The sequence below is a fragment of the Dreissena polymorpha genome, chromosome 3 (genome assembly GCF_020536995.1).
Source record: "Dreissena polymorpha isolate Duluth1 chromosome 3, UMN_Dpol_1.0, whole genome shotgun sequence".
Classification (NCBI taxonomy): domain Eukaryota; kingdom Metazoa; phylum Mollusca; class Bivalvia; order Myida; family Dreissenidae; genus Dreissena; species Dreissena polymorpha.
The window spans coordinates 105,262,068-105,283,775 of record NC_068357.1 but is presented as its reverse complement, the minus strand read 5'-3'; the positions used below and the strand labels follow the sequence as shown (position 1 = coordinate 105,283,775).

Sequence of the window (21,708 nt, the reverse complement as noted above, 5' to 3'; positions counted from 1 at the left end):
CAAGGTCCATGTGACCTCTAAAAAAAAATAAAAATTGACAAGCTTTCATTTATTCAAAACTGCACCCGCAGCCGAGTGTGGCACCTGTTATGCGGTGCCTTCGTTCTAATAAGAGACTTTCTTGAAACATAAAATATCATGAAAGCAGAAAATGTTGTCCCTGATTAGCCTGTGTGGACTGCACAGGCTAATATTAACACTTTAGGCACATGCATTAAACCCCCTTTTCACAGAGCACAGCTTATTTCATTACCAAAAAGGATTACATTTAATTTATAAGCCTTATATCAAATGTTGACATTAAAAAAATAAAATTCATTTTTCGTCTGTGAATAATATCATTTCTTGTTTTTGTTTTTGTCAAAATAACATTTAAATCTCTTACTCTGAAACCACAGTGTAGTATTTGGTTTATAAAATTGAAGAATGATCCTCTACAAAGCTTTTTTTAACCACGACCCTGTGGTGAAATCTGGCCATGGCTAGCGGCCACAACCCTGTGGTCAAAACTGAATATGCCTAGTGGCCACGACCCTGTGGTCAAAACTGAATATGTCTAGTGGCCACGACCCTGTGGTCAAAACTGAATATGCCTAGTGGCCACGACCCTGTGGTCAAAACTGAATATGACTAGTGGCCACGACCCTGTGGTCAAAACTGAATATGCCTAGTGGCCACGACCCTGTGGTCAAAGCTGGCCATGCCTACTGGCCACGAACCTGTGGTTATAATTAAACATGCCTAGTGGCCATGACCGTGTGGTCAAAATTGACCAGGCCTAGTGGGTATTTTTTTGTATAACCATTCTACAAGTACATATTCAGAAGGGGTAACCACGTGATAGTCATGCTTTTGACGTCAATGCTGAGTGAATAGTGAGTGGCATTTAAACATTTAATACAACAAAGCAAAGGTATACAACGGCAAAAAATACCTGCCTCTGCATGGACGTTGCAATCTTGACTATCAAGCGATTACCCCCTCAGATATTATGATGGGATAAGAGCTTATTGATTATCATTATTGTGACAAGCTAAAGTAGTGTGCTAATTGGAATGCTACTCTTTTTTAGAACATAAAGACCCGCCATCTAAAGATGTTGAAACACAGCCAAATAGAGAAGTATGCATACTATTTGTACATATAAGCTAGCCATCTCTTGTTAATTTCTTGCACCTGTCTGTTAGTAGCACAGTTGGGTCTGTATACCATAATCATTTTCAAAGGTTAAGATTTTAAGGTGAAGGTTAACTTATAAAAGGTCAAGATTCAACGAGCCAGTTTGCTCAGGTAGCAACAAATCAGGGTATCACAGGTTCAAGTCCCAGCCAGGACACATACCTAATGTGATGAATGGTAGTGAAATTTTGTGGACTCGTCTCAAAAAGGCTTACAAGCATCCCTGTGTAAACCTTTCTTTAACTTGTCAGACAAATTCAAGTACAAATTATACTTACATAGTATTCTGTCAAATCTATTTGAACAACCATACACTTCACAAATGGCATGCATTTGTATTTCTTTTTAATGATATTTAAACACAATTATTTTGTTGTTTATTGAATAAACCCGTAACTGGGTTCCTTTTTTTATGGTACAAGATTGTGGCTAGCGCTGTTCATTTCTTGACCTCACAATATTTTTTTTTGCATGTGTTGTTTTCCACAAAAAATATTTAAGCACAAAATTTTTCGAAAAAAACTGATTTTTCCCAGATGTGACAGATATCCCGACATGTATATGCTTTGTTGTAACTATATTGCTGGTTATAATTGTGTGCACAATTTATGGTTTATTGTTGAGGTTTTGTTGTCTCTGGATGATTAGTTGAGAACTGTGAAGATTGATGGGCTTGAGCTACCGTACTATGGAGTGGAGATGGGTGAGGGCACGACCTGTGACTTGACTGGCAAGCCCCGGCTCAGTCATGTGAAGTACATATGTCAGCCGAACGGACGAGGTGAAATATACCACTTGAAAGAGACCTCCAGCTGTGAATATGATGTCATCATTCTCACAGCTGTCCTGTGCAGACACCCTAGTTTTAAGTAAGTTTTTTATGTAAGAACCAATTAAGTTCTCATAAATATTAAGATATGGCTTTTAACAATTATTTAATGAAATTGTAAGACTTCAAAGTTTATATGCGCTAGGATTCAATCATGGCATAAAATGAAGACAGGTTTGTCAAGCCTGTTTGTGGTCATCATGATAAAGGGTTAACATTTTGTTCACATTATGCCCACGGGGTCAACATTGTTTCCCTCGATCATATGTTTATAGTTAAAACTTAAATAATCTCTGAAACTACCTAAAAATTTATTACATGCAACATTTAATGGTGGTCCTCTACGTCGTTTATTTAAACCTTTCTGACTCATAAGCAAAGTGAAAAGGCAAAAAGGATGAAACCAGAACAGCCTGTTAGTAACTCGCAGTCTGTTCAGGTTTTATGCTGTTTGCTGCGCATCAGTATCTAAGGTCTGGAAATGAAGCCTTTAAAAATTGAATCTAGTAAGTATATTTCTTTAATTAAATTTAACTTTCTAAGGGACTACAAATGGGTCAAAATACTATCATATACATAAGTGGCAAAGGGTTAAATCCTGCTCCTAAGGTCAACATCGCTCCACCCAAGGGTTCACTTGTTTCACCTCAATGTTTATAGTGTAATTCAACAAAATTCTTCTCTAAATCATATTTGCCTATATATTTGATCTTTAGTATCATGTTGTTGACCTGTACAAAGTTTGTTCAAATTTTGAATCTTGAATGAAAACAGGGCTCATCCTGTGCAGGGCCTTCCCTGGTCATAGGGGTAAGCTACCCACTTCTCTTGGGAGGGGGAATTTTTGCATCATTTTCCAGTATGGGTTTGTTTGTTTTTTTTACAAATTGAAAATACAGTTAAATAATAATATTATTTTAAGACAGTGTATGCCTACAATTTTAACAAAGTGTCTGCAATTCAATAGGTTAAATCATCATATACAACTGACCCTCAGATACCTCCAGGAAAGTATCAATTTTATGCTTTTGAAATTTTGCAAAACACAGGAGCCTTGGTTAAATGGACAACCAGGCAGGGTTCCATCTGGGTTTTAAAAACATATTAGAAATAGAATCAGGGTCAACTCAGCTCAAATCCCAACTCAGACGTGTCATATTTGACCAAATTACGAACTAGACCCGGTCTTACTTGGCCTAATTTTATCCACTGGTTATATTATTCATAATAATAAGAGAAAACAAATAAAGCTGTGCAATCAATGTCATGAAAAAAATTAATATTTGAAAACAGCACTGTAAAACAGCTTTTGTTAGATCAATCCAGGCAAATTATTAAAAAGCGAAAGAAAGGCTTACAGAGATTAGTTGATCATTCATTGCTGGCTGGAATTTATGAACATCAACGAATTTTGGAATGTTTTAACGACTCATCACAATTTTCTCCTTTCAAATTAACCAATAAAATGGCGGAAATATACATGTACGTCATTTCCTGTGTCAGCCAATGGGGTTGTCCAGAGCACATGTCATTCCTGTAATTGAGTTACCATGGTGTTCACATAAAGAAGCAATGAAAACTAATCCTATTTAAATAAAATTCAGAATTGTAGATTCAAGGTTTGTATTAAAGGGGCCTTTTCACAGATTTTGGCATTTTTTAACTTATTCATTAAATGCTTTATATCGATAAATGTAAACATTGGATCGTAAAAGCTCCAGTAAAAAATCAAGAATAAAATTAAAAAAAGGAAAAGAACATTGCCCGGACTAGGTTTCGAACCAGTGACCCCTGGAGTCCTGCCAGAGTCCTGAAGTAAAAACGCTTTAGCCTACTGAGCTATTCCGCAGAGTACATATGCTTGAAGTATTTTATACCTTATATAAGCAATCTTCGTAGTTTCACAAAATTTAACGACAAAAACAGAACTCTCCAAATTATTCAATCGTTTCGCGTTGCAACGCTTTATAATTTTTAGGTTTTAAAATCGTCAAAAGATGCATATAATGGCTATATTAGACCATGGTAAATGTTCAGTATTACTGTTTCCTCACAAATATCATAACTAAAACGAAAATTTGCGAATCTGAAACAACTTTTTTCAATTTTGTCAATTTACCAAAGCGTGAAAAGATCCCTTTAATTCTCACTATGTTTTCCTTACAAGAAGTATTTTTAATGAAAAATAGAGGAAAAATATATACTTTTTTAAGTGGGGTAAGCTGCCGAATATTGGCAGTAAAAAAAGGCAGATGGAGGGCCCTGCTAAGGGAAAATGTGTATGGTGACTTATAAAAGATTTTGAAAGTGCAAGGCCCAGATGTTAGGTTCTTGTTTTGTAACATAATACGAACATAACATCATCTTCTTGAGAATTTATTCAGATTTTTAGCTCGGCTGTTTTCGGAGAAAACCCGAGGTATCGTCATAGCCAGCTCGTCGTCTGACGTCCGCCGTCCGCGTCGTGCTAAAACCTTAACATTGGCTCTAAAATCAAAGTGCTTCCACCTACAACTTTGAAACTTCATATGTAGATGCACCTTGATGAGTTCTACATGCCACACCCATTTTGGGGTCACTAGGTCAAAGGTCAAGGTCACTGTGACCTCTAAAAAAAGAAAAAAATAATTTCCTGACAAGCTTTCATTTATTCAAAACTGCCCCTGCAGCAGAGTGTTGGCACCCGTTATGCCGTGCTCTTGTTTCTTTTTGGTCCAAATGGTTCCTGCCCTGCTGGACCCCTGATTCCAGCTGTGTACATGATACTTAAACAAATCTTCTCATAGCTTTGGTCACTCTAGTATTACAATGTAATTCAGTTGAGCAATTGAAGGTTATAATGGCCCTCTTGTTTACAAAATGTATCAAACTATAGTGCACAAATTTGGGAATAAAATTCCGATTATTTGACAAAATATTACATATTAAATAGTACCATATTTAACTAAACAAATAAAACCGAATGGAAGCCATTAATAACAACAGCTGCAATTTCCAGAAGTTCCAACAAATCTGACATAGTGTATTGGAAGCACTCGGTAATGAGAACTAGTATGTGCTAGGAAACAGTCAAGCATCCCAATATCTGCGGAACAACATGTGATCCACAGATGGAAAATGAAATTATCAAATTGTTTAAAATCTGTCGAAATATTTCTTTAAATGCTTATAGAAACCAACTTTATAACATGTTGGAGATCAACATTTGTTTAAGTATATGCAATGGTTTTGTGACAAGGCCATGTTTGTGGGTTTATTTTAGTGCAAATTCAAATGTTTGTATTAACATTATATTGACGGTATTTCTAATAGACCAAAGGACCCTCCAGTGAGTCCCATTGACTGTCATGCTATGGATGGTTCACCTCAGAAACCTAGCCATCTTGCACAGCTGCTTCAGGACGAAGGAATATTGTTGGAGCCTGTAAGTTCTTACAAATGAGGCTTGCTCTGTGAAACGGCAGTTAAATGCATGTGCGTAAAGTGTCTTCTCGGATTAGCCTGTGCAGTCTGTTTGTAATGTATGAACAATTCACAAGACTCTCATCCCTTTAATTGAAAGTTTTACCATATGTTATTTAAGAACAGGTATTAAATTAGTTATTATTATCCCCCGCCATAGGCGGAGGGATATTGTTTTGGGGTTGTCCGTCCGTCCGGAGCCATATCTTGGAAGTGCTTGGGCGGATTTCATTGAAATTTGGTACGAGTATATATATGGATAAGAGAATGATGCATGCTAAATGGCTTTATACACCATCTATTAATAACGGAGTTATGGTCCTTTTGTATCTTGAAAAAATGCTTTTTTTGTGTGTCCGGAGCCATATCTTGGAAGTGCTTTGGCGGATTTCATTGAAACTTGGTATGAGTATATATATATATATATATATATATATATATATATATATATATATATATATATATATATATATATATATATATATATGTGGATAAGAGGATGATGCACGCCAAATGGCATTGTTCACCATTTGTTTATAACAGAGTTATGGCCCTTGGTATTTTGAGTGTCAAATATAATACTTTTGTGTCGAGAAGCATATTGGCGGGGGATATTAATTCAACGAATTTGCTTGTTTGACTGTATTTTTTATTGTAAAACATCATTATGATAGAAATAAATTCATAAAAGTCATTTTCTTTCGTTTGCTTAAAGAAGAACAAGGTCAGAAAAATCTTTTGAGGTCCTGCAAATTAAAAAAATTACAGGACCTCATGTCCAGTGCAAATTGTTTGTCTTTGGCATTGGTTGCAAGGTCAAATTTTAGAAAAACCTCATAAATATTCTAAATTTGTAATTTGTGACCATATTATGGAACTTTTGTTTCAATCATATTTAGGATTCTAGGTGTCAAAATTTGACAATTATTACACCACTTGTACTGAGGTGGCCATCATGGCCACTTTTTAAAATGTATTTAATGATATTTCTTGTCGGCGTATGTCTGTCATTTAATCAATTTTAGCAAACAGCTGACAACATTGAGGCCCCTTCTGAAGGGTCCCCTCTGCCACAAGGTGCCCCAGCCACTGCAATACCTTCACAGACGACTGCCCCACAGAGGACAAATGCACAAGAGGCTAATACCAAAATTGGTATAGAAGCAGATAAATCATTATTGCGGGATTTCCTGGCTGGAGATTATTGTATTCATGGGGTATGTTTCTAAATACTGACAATATTATGAACTGTCATTAGCAGATTACTGTCTTCACTTATGTAAATGAACCTTGATGTCCCATATTCATATAGAAGCTACATACTATGAGGTTAACTTAATATCAGGTGGTGTGCATACTATCAGGTTTTTATCCCTAGCCAAAGGCGGAGTGATTTAGATTTTGGCATTGTCAGTCTGTATGTTAGTCTGTCCCTCCATCTGTCACAAATTGTTTAGGGCTATATCTCAGAAACTATAAAATATATTAACATGAAACTTCATAGGTTTATAGATATCAATGGAGAGAAGTTCCATGCACAAAAACACATAACCATACCCTTTCTTAAATAAGAGTTACTAGTATTGCCTTTGTTTTATTAACCAGGTTTTCCGAAGGAAAAAACTGGTTATAAGATTGGCCAATGTCGGGCGGGCTGGCGGGCGGGCAGAACAAGCTTGTCCGGGCCATAACTATGTCATTCATTGTGAGATTTTAAAGTTACTAGGTACATTTGTTCACAATCATTGGATGATGTGTCATGCAAAAGAATTTCGTCGATATCTCCAAGGTCAAGGTCACACTTGTGGTTCAAAAGTCAAAAATGGCCATGAATGAGCTTGTCTGGGCCATAACTATGTTATTCATTGTGAGATTTTAAAATGACTCTGTACATTAATTTTGTTCACAGTCATTGGACGGCGTTTAATGCAAAAGAATTCAAGAGTTCAAAGGTCAAAATGGCCATAAATGATAATGGCATAATGATTTTTAAAAATCGCCATAAATTAGCTTCTCTTGTTTTGTGAAGACAGCATGCAAATATTCTGTGTCAATGCAGCATGTGGGGGTATATGTCACGTCTGTGACAAAGCTCTAGTTATAAATGTATTTTTTTGAAAACCAGGTTTGTGACAATTTTGTCCCTTGTGATACAAATCTATTTCTATTTACCAACACAGGGCAGTGGTTGGTGGAAACACGAGTTCTGTTATAAGAAACATGCAAAGCAGTACCATGAGGTAAGAAATAGTTTTTGGTTTGTTGTTGTTTTTAATTTGTGTTCAAACAGTTCCAAAAAGTTTATAAAAAATAGAATAGTGGAAGTGCGTGATCAAAATTTGATGAGATGCACAGGAAATGGCTGCCAAAGTTAACAATTTTGTGTTGTAATGACATTCAGACTGGTATAGAAATTTATTGTTTCTTTAAAATAACACTTCCAGAATTATTTTTTTTCAAAAACGCTTTCAGATACTGTCCAAGACACGTAACTTTGTCATAACAATGGATGATAACTATGTCATGATGTTTTAAATTGGGATATAGCTGCTGTGTGGCTTCCAAGGGCAGTAGGGGGCATTGTGTTTCACAAAAAGGCAGATCTTGTTTTTGTATGCTTGCCAACAACTTATGTTACTAAAAAGAAGTTCCCATAGCTCAGAAGTTCTACAATTAACTGACCACATTTAAAGTGCTGTTAAAATTCTTAAGTTAACCAAGGTTCTAAGATGTTTCATGCGCACAGACTAATCAGGGACAAAACTTTCTGATTTTATGATATTTTTCGTTTCAAGTAAGTCTCTTCTTAGCAAAAATCAAATTAAGGCAGAAAGTGTCATCCCTGCTTAGCCTGTGCAGACTGCACAGGCTAATCTGGGATGACACTTTAAGCACATGCATTAAACCCCCTTTTCACAGAGTGTGGTCCATATGTATTTCAGGATAAGAACGGCGACACAGTTGTGTTTCTGGGTCATTGGGACAAGGAGCAGCACTTGCAGTGGTTGAATAAAAACCCATCCAAGAGGCCAAAACCTTTGGAGGAGAGAAAGTACACATATAATGTCGTAACCCTTTCCCACTCAGAAGAAAAGTGAAAATGGCTATGTGCAAACAGCATAGAACCAGAACAGCCTGCGAGTAACTCACAGTCTGTTCAGGTTTTATGCTGTTTGCTGCTCATCCGTATCTTAGGGTTGGAAATGAGTCTAGTAAGAAAGGTCTTTAATAACATTTAACTTCCTAAGGGACTACAAATGCGTCATAGTACGTATCTAAGTGGTAAAGGGTTCATAGGACAAATGCACAGTTTTGGAATGTTGGAAATAAATCATTTTGTTTCTGCATCATATCTTGGTATAATTGTTCATGTAAAACCATTATAATTCTTGGGACAAATTGTGTGAGATTTATGGTTGAAGCAAACCAGGAATTAACGTTTACACTGCAACGCCGATATATCGCGGTTGGTGGGGTCCAAAGATCGCGAGCGATTAACTCTTCAGTTCACATTGAGAGTGACTCCATGAAAACATCCTTTCACAGAAGTATCTTTAATAAGCAATGGATTGTCAAGAGTATACAGTTACTGTTTGTCACTCCTACACTGACCTTTCTGGAGGAAAATAACATGGTCTTAAGTTGCTTAATTTTCTTACAATGCACACAAAAAACAATTAGTTTAAACCTATTTATTTTAGCTTAATTGCATAGTAAGCCTAAGGCTCATTTGAAATGCTCTCGAGTCCATTTCCTGGGACTAAAACCTCTTGGTGTCTATGGCGGAGATCTAAAGAACGCTCCCACAGAGGGCATTGAACCCATGACCTCCCGGTCGCTAGGCGGACACCATATCCATTACGCCATGGTGACCACAAAACTATTACACCATGGAAAGATGTTATAAGTGCTACAAATGCTTTGGCTCAGCTGAGCACACAGGGCTTAAGGGGAGCTATTTTGATCAGTTTGTATACAGTGTCAGGCGTTTTCAATAAATAGCTCTTTACCATGATAATTGCCACTGTTTTGGCATAATCTTGATGGAACTTGGTCAGAATGTCTATCTTGATAATATATAGGCACATAATCTTGATGGAACTTGATCAGAATGTCTATCTTGATAATATATAGGCACATAATCTTGATGGAACTTGATCAGAATGTCTATCTTTATAATATATAGGCACATAATCTTGATGGAACTTGATCAGAATGTCTATCTTGATAATATATAGGCACATAATCTTGATGGAACTTGGTCAGAATGTCTATCTTGATAATATATAGGCACATAATCTTGATGGAACTTGGTCAGAATGTCTATCTTGATAATATATAGGCACATAATCTTGATGGAACTTGATCAGAATGTCTATCTTGATAATATATAGGCACATAATTTGATGGAACTTGATCAGAATGTCTATCTTGATAATATATAGGCACATAATCTTGATGGAACTTGATCAGAATGTCTATCTTGATAATATATAGGCACATAATCTTGATGGAACTTGATCAGAATGTCTATCTTGATAATATATAGGCACATAATCTTGATGGAACTTGATCAGAATGTCTATCTTGATAATATATAGGCACATAATCTTGATGGAACTTGATCAGAATGTCTATCTTGATAATATATAGGCACATAATCTTGATGGAACTTGGTCAGAATGTCTATCTTGATAATATATAGGCACATAATCTTGATGGAACTTGGTCAGAATGTCTATCTTGATAATATCTAGGCAAAGTTTAAATTTGGATCATAAGTGATGAAAAACAAGGTTACTTGGTCAAATCTGAGAAAACCTTGTTGCAACTCTAGCAGCCATATTTATTACTCAAATGTATTGATCATGACAACATCTAGGTTAACAATTTGAATAAAGGTCAAGCACAGTTAAAACTAGGTCACCTGGTCAATTATTAAGAGAAACCTTGTTATTATCAAATTTTATGTTGTTACCACTCTATAGAGACCAACTTTATTACCAAGTTTTTATGAATTTCAATCAGAAAGTTTATTTTTACACTATCTAGACTAAGTTTGAATCTCGGTCTAGTGGGGTTAAAGGTCAACAGGGGTCAAAAGCAAGGTCACCTAGTCAAATCCATTATCCTAGAATCTTTTGCCACATTTGAAGCCAGATTTATGACTCAATCTTTATGAAATGTCATTCTAATGTTTAAATAAGAAATATCTGGTCGAAGTTTGAACATTGAGTCAGGTCAAAAACTAGCACAGACCAAAAACTAGCACACCATGTCAAAATTCCGAGAAATTTATTATACACAAATAAAATAAACATGTAATGTAACCCAAATGAATAATAAATAAAACATATCTATGTTTGATCAGATGCCTTCTCGCATGCAATTAAACTAGTGCAATTAAATAATGCAATTAAACTAGTTTGTATAGACAGGCTGTCTGACGTAATGATAATCCCTTTCAACAGCTTTTGCAAATGTAAGATTAAACTGTGTGTCACATATAAAACTTTCAAAAGAACTTAAATGATTTATGTTTATAATGTCCTTTTTTCCAGATTTGTGTCAATGCTGTACACCAACGGGGATGTATGTGATCTGACAAATAAACCAAGATTTGTTGAAGTGAAATTAAAGTAAGTAGTAATATACCACTTTTCCTAGTTTATGTGTGAAGCTTGTAAATGTAAAAGGATTCACACATTTTTACATCTTTTCCTCAATCTTATTTGATAATTTGAATACATTTTTTCTACAATAATGTTTTATTTAGGCCCTGCTCTGTGAAAAGGGGGTTTAATGCATGTGTGTAAGGTGTCGTCCCAGATTAGCCTGTGCTAATCAGGCTAATCAGGGACAACACTTTTCGCCTAAACTCATAATTTCTTTACACAAAAATATCATAAAAGCGGAAAATGTCATCCCAGATTAGCATGCGCGGACTTCACAGGCTAATCTGGGATGACACTTTATGCACATGCATTAAATACCCTTTTCACAGAGCATGGCCCATTTATATAATTGCAGTTTTTCATGTGAAAGAGTGTGTATGTTTATTTATATACATTATATTAGCTAAGTCTGATCCTGTAATTTTGACCAACAGATTTCTTGAAGGTTCTCAAGATCTTTATTATTTCAAGGTCTACAATTGTGAAACAAAAAACCAGGGAAGCATAAACAGGATAGAAACAGAGGAATGTTTTCATTTAAAAGACATATGAAGTTGGTCACCTTGTAAAAATAGCGTCTTTTAGTCCTTATCAGGAAAATTCAGAAAACACATGCCATTTTGTCAGCCAGTTACAACTAAACTCACTTAAGTTAGCTCTACTATTCATTGAAAAACAATATTAAGAACACTCTAGAAGTTGCATTTTAGCTCAATCATTATACTTACTTGCTCAGCCAATCTCAACTTCTCATCTGTTAGTATGAATGTGGACTTGTTATACTCCTGGATCTGAGTACAATTTAATATTTCAGATGTTTAAAAGATGCAGTACAGCCACATGCAGTGTCAATATACTTGGTGGAGCCTAGTCCTTGTGAATACATACTAGGGGTAAGTTGTTTAACCCTTTGCATGCTGGGAAATTTGCCGTCTGCTAAAAACGTCGTCTGCTGATTTTCTAAAATTAGCATTTTCTTTGATTTTTTTCAAAGAATACTATTAGAATAGCAAACAGTTTGGATCCTGATGAGACGCTACGTTCTGTGGTGTCTCATCTGGATCCAAACTGTTTGCAAAGGCCTTCAAAATTTGGTTCCATCACTGAAAGAGTTAACCTATAACGTTTATTGATTTATGCCCTCACTTTAGGAGGAAGAGGAAGCACATAGACATGTCTGTTTGTCCTTTAATTCATATGTGTCACACATAGCTCAAAAAGTATAACAAACAAAGTTCTTGAATATACAAAATGGCATTTTGTTGATTTAATCAATTTATCGATATGGCTGGCTGGTAGGAATTTTGACCTGGAAATTGTTTGGATGTTTACATCTTTTGGCAGATGTTCATCTAAATGGTATACACTTTATCTGCACAATGTGGAATACATATTACTTCTTGCCTGGATGAAATTTTAAATGGATGTTTGTGAGCCATTTCTCATAAAAGTCTTAAACAATAGTAAAAAATTGTATTAAATTTACATGAAACTTTTTACGCCTACGACCATTGATGTATTAATCTGATTCAACATTGCGCTTGGTGGCCATCTTTAATGAAAGTTTTGCCTTTAAAATAATCTTCCTTTGGACATGCAGTGAAGGATTTTGAAACAACATTGTCCAAATAATAAATCAAAAATAATAAATTAAAGATTGTGTGTTATGTGTGCTTATCCACATAGATACCTTTTAAGGTCAAGGTCATTCTTACATTGACATTGTAGACCAGAAAACATTACTTTTTGTCAAACCTCTATTTCTGAAGGGGGGTTAATCGCCTTCAGTAAAAGCTCTTTAACCTGTATGGGTTGGATTTGATATATTTTCTTTTTGGATCATTATTCTTGGTTGAAAACAAATCCTTTTATGTTTTATTGTTTCAGGTTGAATCTCCATTGTTATGCAATATTTTAGAAGAAGCTGATCAGAATGGTCTACTGGATCATGTAGTTCTTTAAATCCAACAATTTTTTAGATATTTATTAGCTCGGCTGTTTTTGGAGAAAATCCAAGGTATTGTCATAGCCAGCTCGTCGTGTCGTCCGCGTCATGCTAAAACTTTAACATTTTGTCAAGGTTTTGAACATTGGCTCTAAAATCATAGTGCTTCCACCTACAACTTTGAAACTTCATATGTAGATGCACCTTGATGAGTTCTACACGCCACACCCATATTCACTAGGTCAAAGGTCAAGGTCACTGTGACCTCTAAAAAAAAAAAAAAAAATCTGACAAGCTTTCATTTCTTCAAAAATGCACCTGCAGCCCAGCGTGGCACCCGTTATGCGGTGCTCTTGTTTTGGGTAATATTGTGTATTGTTTGTTTTTGTTTTTAATGCAGACATAGGTAAGCATATGATTTGTTCACTGCCATTCTGTCCAGACCTTTTGGTCTCCGTCCTAAACCAGATTTCATCACCAAACATGTTTATTCGCATGAAATTGAGGCCTAATTCAATAACTAGCCAAAATCTCATCAGGCTCATTGGAGTTCTTGCCCTTTAATTTCTCAAGTTTCGGCACTTTGATCATTTCTGCTCTCAACCTTGGCCAGTTTTCAAATGCTTGTCAACCAACAATTATGCAAAAGTAAACAATCATTATTATGTATGGGCTGCTCTCCCAAGCTCAAATGGTCAAGTTCATACATTGACGTCAAATGTCAAATTTTGGGCATACAACAGCTTGAAAATTCCTGTCTTAGTCATAACTTTGCCATGTATTGATTGATTTTGAAATAATTTGGCACAAATGCAAAGAATCTTAAAACATGTAAACCGTAATACTTGTCTCACTACTTTAAAGGTCAAGGTCACACTTAGAGCTCAAAGCTCTCATTGGGCCATAACACAGTTTTCCAGCCTTAAATTTTGTAATTGATCATGTCCTTTTAAAATAACTTACCAGTTATTGCAATCATGAGAAGGCTTGTCATGTGTAACAACTGTCTCCTTACCTCCATGTCAAGTTAATGGTGAAATTTTGCCATAAAACAGCTTGGCCAGACTGTACGTTTTTAATCATGAAAATTAAAAAATTATTTTCTTGACATGATCACTATGAGGAGACTGAGTGTAGTGTGTAACCTGTCTCCTGAGGTCAAATGTCACACTTAGAGGTCGAAAGTTGTCTAAAACAGCTTGTTTAAATTTAGCACAAAATGGTCTGCTTTTGTGTTCACTTAATTTGATATGATAAAAAAGGGCAAACCTAAAAAAGTTGTACATGTACTAAATAAATAAAAATAATATATTCCTCAAATATATAGCTTTGCTCTGTGAAAAAGGGGTTTAATGGATGTGCTTAAAGTGTTGTATTAGATTAGCCTGTGCAGTCTGCACAGGCTAATCAGGGACAAAACTTTCCGCATTTAAGATATTTTTCGTTTCAAGAAAGTCTCTTATTAGCAAAATTCAAGTTTAGGCGGAAAGTGTCGTCCCTGGTTAGCCTGTGCAGACTGCACAGGTTAATCTGAGACGACACTTTACGCACATGCATTAAACCCCCTTTTCACACAGCGTGTGTCATATATATTTGCATAAAGCAAGTACCAGTTAGCAAAAACAAATTCAACCCAAAGTATACTTTGGATAGTAAAGTAAGAACAATGAAAAGCCACAACAATACAGTCATTAAAGGTCTTCTGCCTTTTAATTGTTCTCATTACCTTATAAAGATAGATTAATGCATAGCTTCTTTTTATGCCCCAGGTAGGGTGGCATATACCGGCTGAAGTGTCCGTCAGTCCGTCTGTCTGTCCGTCCGAAAACATTAACATTGGCCATAACTTTTGCAATGTTGAAGATAGCAATTTGATATTTGGCATGCATGTGTATCTCATGGAGCTGCACATTTTGAGTGGTAAAAGGTCAAGGTCATCCTTCAAGGTCAAAGGACAAATATATGGCTTCAAAGCGGCACAGTAGGGGGCATTGTGTTTCTGACAAACACATTTCTTGTATTGATAAATTTTAAAACTACTACATTATTATGTCGTCATCTTACTAGAATAGCAATAAGTGGAATGTTAAACCAAGCTTATTGGATGCATGATATGTATGCATTTATTTATATATGTATGTCTGTCTGTCTTTGTGTTTGGCCTTTCTTTTTGTCTGTCTATTTATTTATGTAATGCACTTTTCTGCTCCACCATCCTGAATAGACTGCTATTTAAATGATAGGAGTTATCTGTTCGTAGTGCACAGATGACGATTTAATCTATATATCCTTATGTGATGTTTTATCAGTCGTAGTATATAATGTTTATGATAATAAATTGGTGGATGTAAAAGTCGTATTTTTGTCCTGTCCATTTTCCCTGTTGAACCATGTATTTTGAAACTACATGTAGTTTCTATTATGATAAAAAAGATTATTTGAAAATTGGAGTCGTACCTTGACGTGAAGAGACATTAAAAGCTGAAATTACTAACAGTGGTTAAAGTGAGTACCCGGTATATCGATTTCAATGTTAACATTTTATTCTCGCAACAGTAAACCAACATAGGATATGTATGATGAATGTTATATAAAACAACAAATAATAATCACTATATAGCACCATCGAATATTGTTTACTTCATTGAAATTAATTACAATGTTTAGGGGGACACTGGTACTTTTTCCACGCATTTGTTGCAGAATCAAAATTGTGTGTTATGAACGAATCTTTAATGACTAAGTGGGATTCCCTTATTGTAATTTTCTTTTGTACATGAAAGATTTTTTGCTGTGCATTAACTTATAATTTTCAATTGAATTGAACTCGACCTTCGTTTGGGTTCTGGTACGTCTTCTTTTGAACTAATATTCTAGTTTTTTATATTCGTGAACGTTTAATATGTTTTCACAAAAGTAATACGATCCCATATGATCTCTTTAAGTATAATAATGTTTGGTGACTAATTTTATTATAATTAAAGTGAAGAAGGACAAACAGAATATATTTTACTTCCAAAACATATATGTAACAACCTGTTTATGTTTTATAGTAAGTATACAATATGGCTTGTCTTAAAGACACATCGGACAATTAAGTTGCAAATACAGCGAAATTTAGCATATTTTTTTTACTGTTTATACCCAAGCCCACCGGGCTCATTGTGAGCTTTTGTGATCGCCTTTCGTCCGTCGTGCGCCGTCAACATTTGCCTTGTGAACACTAGAGGCCACATTTATTGTCCGATCTTCATGAAACTTGGTCAGAACATTTGTCTCATTGATACCTCGACTGAGTTCGAAACTGGGTCATGCTGGGTCAAAAACTAGGTCACTAGGTCAAAAAAAAGAAAAACCTTGTGAACACTGTAGAAGTCACATTTGATGCCCAATTTTCTTGTAACTTTATCAAAATGTTTGTCTCAATAATATGTTGGTTGAGTTCAAAAATGGTTCCGGTCCGTTGAAAAACATGGCCGCCAGGGGGCGGGGCAGTATTCCTTATATGGCTATAGAGAAACCTTGTGAACACTCTAAAAGTCACAATTTTTGCCCAATCACCATGAAACTTGGTCAAAACATTGGTTTCATTGATATCTCGGACGAGTTCGAAAATGGTCCAGATCGGTGAAAAAACCATGGCCGTAAGGGGGGCGGGGCTGTTTTCTCTATATGTATATAGTGAAAACATGTGAACAATCTAGAAGTCACATTTTTGGTCCAATGTTCATGAAATTTGGTCAGAACATGTGTTTGCTGGATATGACGGTTGAGTCCGAAAATGGTTCGGATCGGTAAAAAAGCATGGCCGCTGGGGGGGGGGGTCATTTTCCTTATATTTTTATAGTAAAAACTGCTTGTGAACACTCTAGTTAAGCATGTCAAGGGAAGTAACTGCAAAATGGCTTTTTAAAAATTATGTTGAATTGACAGAGTTGTCTCCCTTTTTAAAATATTTTTTTTAAGCACAAGAAGATTAAGTGGAATTAATTATAAATGATAGTGTTACATTCTGGAAGATAGCAAACTTTTGAATATGTTTTTATTGTTTGATGATTCTGTACAATATGGCATTCTTTTGTCAAACGATTAAAGCGAGACTATACGATTTTTATATGTGTTAAATTGTAATATATTGATAAATACATGTTACAATAACACAAAATAGGCAAGACATTGAAGACGAATTTCATTAAATGCAGCAAAGACAAATTAGCGCCCCGAGCCGATGGTGACGAAAAGATATTTCGTACATATTTTCCTACAATAACCGAAGAATTCGTCTCTTTATTAGGATCGGAGTTGGTGTTCGTGTGTCGTATGAGTTAAGATTCACATCGTACATGCATGATATACATTCTGGCGAATTCGACTGTACAGACATTTTCGATTTCAGAATTAAATATCTGGCTTATTACGCATTTTTCGACACATGTTCTTCTTAACTTTTATTTTAAATTATATTGAAATGTATGACCTTGTTAACACTCTAGAGGTCACATTTATTTTCCGATCATCATGAAAATTGGTCTGAACATTTTTCCCAATAATTTCTTAGATGAGTTCGAAAATGTTTTTGTTGCTTTAAAAACATGGCCAGCAGGGGCGGGGCATTTTTCCTTATAGACCAGTTGAATGTTATTGTTTGCATTCGGGATTTTCTGCGCATGCGCACTCACTGGTTGGCAAAAACACTGGTTACAGTAACTTTAAACATGTATAAAAGGCTCTTGTTAAGTCAATAAATTGGTAATAAGATACCAAATACCAAATAGTACCAAATAGATGTATATTCACAAATCAAATTTCCTCGTCATAAAAATACGAAGTAGTTATAAGCATAGAGTAAACGTGATCGGAAGACTAAATACTAACAATTCCACAAAACAAAACAATAAATTAGCCGTATTCTTTCTGATAGTAAGACTTAAATAAATTATATTTCAACAATAATAAAAATGTATTAATTTCATTAGAATTGTAAGTGGTGTGGATAGTGTTATTTTTCATCAGCGATCGATAGTGTCAGAGCTATATGTGGCTTTAGTAAAACCTTGTTAACACTCTAGAGGCCACATTTATTGTCCAATCTTCATGAAATTTGGTCATAAGATTGGTCTCAATGATATCTTGGATGAGTTCGAAAATAATTATGTTTGCTTGAAAAACATGGCTTCCAAGGGGCGGGGCATTTTTTCTTATTCGGCTATAGTAAAATCTTGTTAACACTCTAGAGGCCACATTTACTGTCCGATCTTCATGAAACTTGGTCAGAAGATTCATCCCGATAATATCTTGGAAGTGTTCAAAAATGATGCCGGTTGGTTGAAAAACATGGCTGCCAGGGGGCGGGGCATTTTTCCTTATATGGCTATAGTAAAATTTTGTTAACACTCTAGAGGTTTATTTTCTGATCTTCATGAAACTTGGTCAAAAGATTTGTGCCAATAATATCTTGTTATCTCAGGTGAGCGACTTTGGACCTTTCAGACCCTCTTGTTTCTGTGTTCTTACGGCAACTCGGGATGTGCTAGAATCACCGAGAGAGCCGTAGGTTTGTCAAGACGCATGATGACCGCGATCGAACACCGAAGATTGCGACCTTATGAACCTGTCAGAGGCCGCAGTAGAGTCAAAGTCAGGCCAACAACGTAGTGTTGACGCAGTAATGCCGCCAAATTTCGCCGCGTGAACGCAGATGCATTGATATATATAAACATATTAAAAAGGCTTATTATGTGGTGGGAACGCCTTGTAAACGCGAAGAAAACAGCATGAGTCCGCGGCGGTTGACGGTATTATTATTTATTTTAGAAAAAAAAGAACCTACACGTTTTAACGACGACTATTGGCGGTTTTCAAAAACGGACTTTTTCGGCGTAGCTGTTTAACCCAGCTGTTCACCTTTAATGACATTTACATAACGACAACATACTCGAACGAATACATTAGAATATTTCATGGGCTGATTCGAGAGAAGTCCCCCAGAACTTTGGCCACATCTCTGCGTCTGCGTATTGAATGTACCACTGTTCAATGTAGTGAATTCCAGACAACTCTCTGTATGTTCATACGTCACATACATGTACAATGTAGACTTAAAATCCAGCTCGCAGAGTTTCATGGTCAGTACCCGGTCAATTAATCGTCAGGGTAAGAAATAATGGACAATCGATAAACGCTGATAACACAGTATTGCTTTCAATATGAAAAAATAAACAATACCGAAATGTATAGCTTCATTATAAGACGGAAATCGTTAAATTATCTAACCACACATGTTTGGCGTACTCGATCTTGAAATCGTTGCTGAGAGCCTGAATAGGCTACCGAAATTCGCAAGAATGCTATAAAAAAACATAGTTTGACTTTAATGTTCTATCGAAAAATAATTTCCTTAGATGTTCCATTTTCAATACGCAATGAGAATGAAGACCTGCTTCATGCGAAAATGGGTCTTTGCCATATAAAAAGCGGACAGCGTTGCTCTTGTCTAGACTGCGCACTTGTGCAGTGCAGGCTGGGCTTGAGGTACGCTGGCCGAAACGTCATAAGACCCATTTTCACATGACGCGGCTCTGAAAGTGTGATTTGAATGTGTCGAATGAAAACTGCGCGTAAATCAAATATATGATGCGAAATCCCGTAGTCATCGTCGGATACCCACGGAATGAATTAGTCGTGGGTATCCGACGATGTCCCGTAGTATACTTTATATCATCCTTGACGATCGGCGCTTTAGCACATGGGGTATGTATGGTTTCGTCTGTTTGCATGTGAAAATGGTGAAACGCACTATTATTCAAAATTGATTTCAATTTTATCATTTAATGTGGGTTCTTACATCATAACAACATAAAATTAGTTGTTCAAAATGTATGGCTCATATGAATATTTAGTAGCGCAAGCGCGCATTTTAGCAAATTGCAGGTTACCTGCAAGTGTATCGGAGATATTTTTAACGCAACAATTTTCAAACTTCAATACATATCTTGTAAGCACGGATAATCGTTGAAAATTGTAGATGTGATAAGTTAACTCCAGTCGGTGCATGCTAACGATGAAATCGTTCATCCGTGACGATTGGACGCTTAAGCATGTGGGGTAGGTAGCATGCAATTAGCCAAAATACGAGGTTGCGCTTCTGAATATCCATATGAGCCATAATTTTTTAACTATTGTTTAGTTTTCATGGTGTAAAATCCCACCTTAAATTATGAAATGGAAATAAATTTAGAAATATATTGTGTTTCACCATTTCTACGTCGAAAAGACGAAACTATACATGTACATACCCCACGTGGGGCTCGATGTCAATATTGTACTTCAGTGATAGAGAGATCCTTATGACCACTGTCGTTTTTGGTCTGAGTGCTTCCATAAATGGAACGGGAGTTCAAAGAAACTGTACACTAATTCAGGTTAATTGTGATTGTTTATGATATAAATACGTCTTTTCCATTTCTGGATGTTATTGTCGGAAATGACATGCTATCAAAGCTTTGTTTGGATTTAGAAATATATGTCAACGGTAAGCTTAGACAACCACGACGAAAAAAGTACAATACAAGACAGGCATTTGTTGGAAGTATGATAAGTTGATGCATTTAACATGTAATCGTAAAACATAAATACCTACAGTTTGTTTTGTTGACATTATAACGTCATGACGGCACTACGGTACAAACCTGTCATTACGTCATTTCTAGTAATCACATAGTGACGGCGTTATAAAGTTTCATAAATAACGAAAACGAGCGCAAATTTTCGATGATGACGGTGACGATAGAGATGACCATCATGATGGTGATGATAGAGGTGACGATGACAATGTTAATAGTTCATTTGTTGTATGACGATGATTTTCATGATGCTATTGTTAAATATTATATAAATTACGATAATAAAGAAGACGATAGAGATTACGATGGTGATGAAGATGATAGAGATGAGGATGGTGATGAAGATGACAGAGATGATGATGATTATGAAGATGATAGAGATGAGGATGAAGATGAATATGATAGAGATTACTATGCTGCTGTAGATGATAGAGATGACGATGGTGATGTAGATAATATAGATGAGGATGATTATGAAGATGATAGAGATGAAGATGAATATGATAGAGATTACGATGCTGCTGTAGATGATAGAGATGACGATGGTGATGAAGATGATAGAGATGAGGATGATATAGATGATGGTGGTGATGTAGATGATAGAGATGGGGATGTTGATGAAGATGATCAAGATGGGGATAATGATGAAGATGATAGAGATGTTGATGGTTATAATAATGAAAGAAGTAACGATGGTGATGAAGATGATAGAGATGACGATGGTGATGAAGATCATAGAGATGACAATAATGAAGATGATAGAGATGACGATGTTGATGAAGATCATTGAGATAACGATGTTGATAAAGATTATAGAGATAACGATGTTGATGAAGATGATAGAGATAAGGATGATGATGAAGATGATAGAGATAACGATGTTGATGAAGATGATAGAGATAAGGATGATGATGACAATGATATAGATGACGATGATTTTTAAGATAAAAGAGATGAGGATGATAATGAAGATAATAATGATGACAACGGTGATAA

At 35.7% G+C, this 21,708-nt stretch overlaps 2 protein-coding genes across 3 annotated transcripts in view; both read left to right on the top strand.

Moving 5' to 3' along the window:
* The window catches only part of LOC127870834 (endoplasmic reticulum lectin 1-like), a 28,974-nt gene extending 13,531 nt beyond the window's left edge, over positions 1 to 15,443 (top strand). For both annotated transcript variants that reach the window (XM_052413366.1, XM_052413365.1), the window contains exons 6-14: positions 1,073 to 1,122; positions 1,828 to 2,048; positions 5,321 to 5,432; positions 6,496 to 6,687; positions 7,651 to 7,710; positions 8,413 to 8,522; positions 11,032 to 11,109; positions 11,960 to 12,038; positions 13,033 to 15,443. In XM_052413366.1, the coding sequence (XP_052269326.1) occupies positions 1,073 to 1,122; positions 1,828 to 2,048; positions 5,321 to 5,432; positions 6,496 to 6,687; positions 7,651 to 7,710; positions 8,413 to 8,522; positions 11,032 to 11,109; positions 11,960 to 12,038; positions 13,033 to 13,107 (977 nt within the window). In that variant the 3' untranslated portion in view covers positions 13,108 to 15,443. The remainder of the gene's footprint in view (positions 1 to 1,072; positions 1,123 to 1,827; positions 2,049 to 5,320; positions 5,433 to 6,495; positions 6,688 to 7,650; positions 7,711 to 8,412; positions 8,523 to 11,031; positions 11,110 to 11,959; positions 12,039 to 13,032) is intronic.
* A 4,744-nt stretch (positions 15,444 to 20,187) lies between these two features.
* Positions 20,188 to 21,502, top strand: LOC127872467 (prostatic spermine-binding protein-like). The gene is made up of 2 exons (XM_052415801.1): positions 20,188 to 20,194; positions 21,138 to 21,502. Exons 1-2 carry the CDS (start codon positions 20,188 to 20,190, stop codon positions 21,500 to 21,502), a joined length of 372 nt encoding a protein of 123 aa, XP_052271761.1.
* The last annotated feature ends 206 nt before the right edge of the window (positions 21,503 to 21,708 follow it).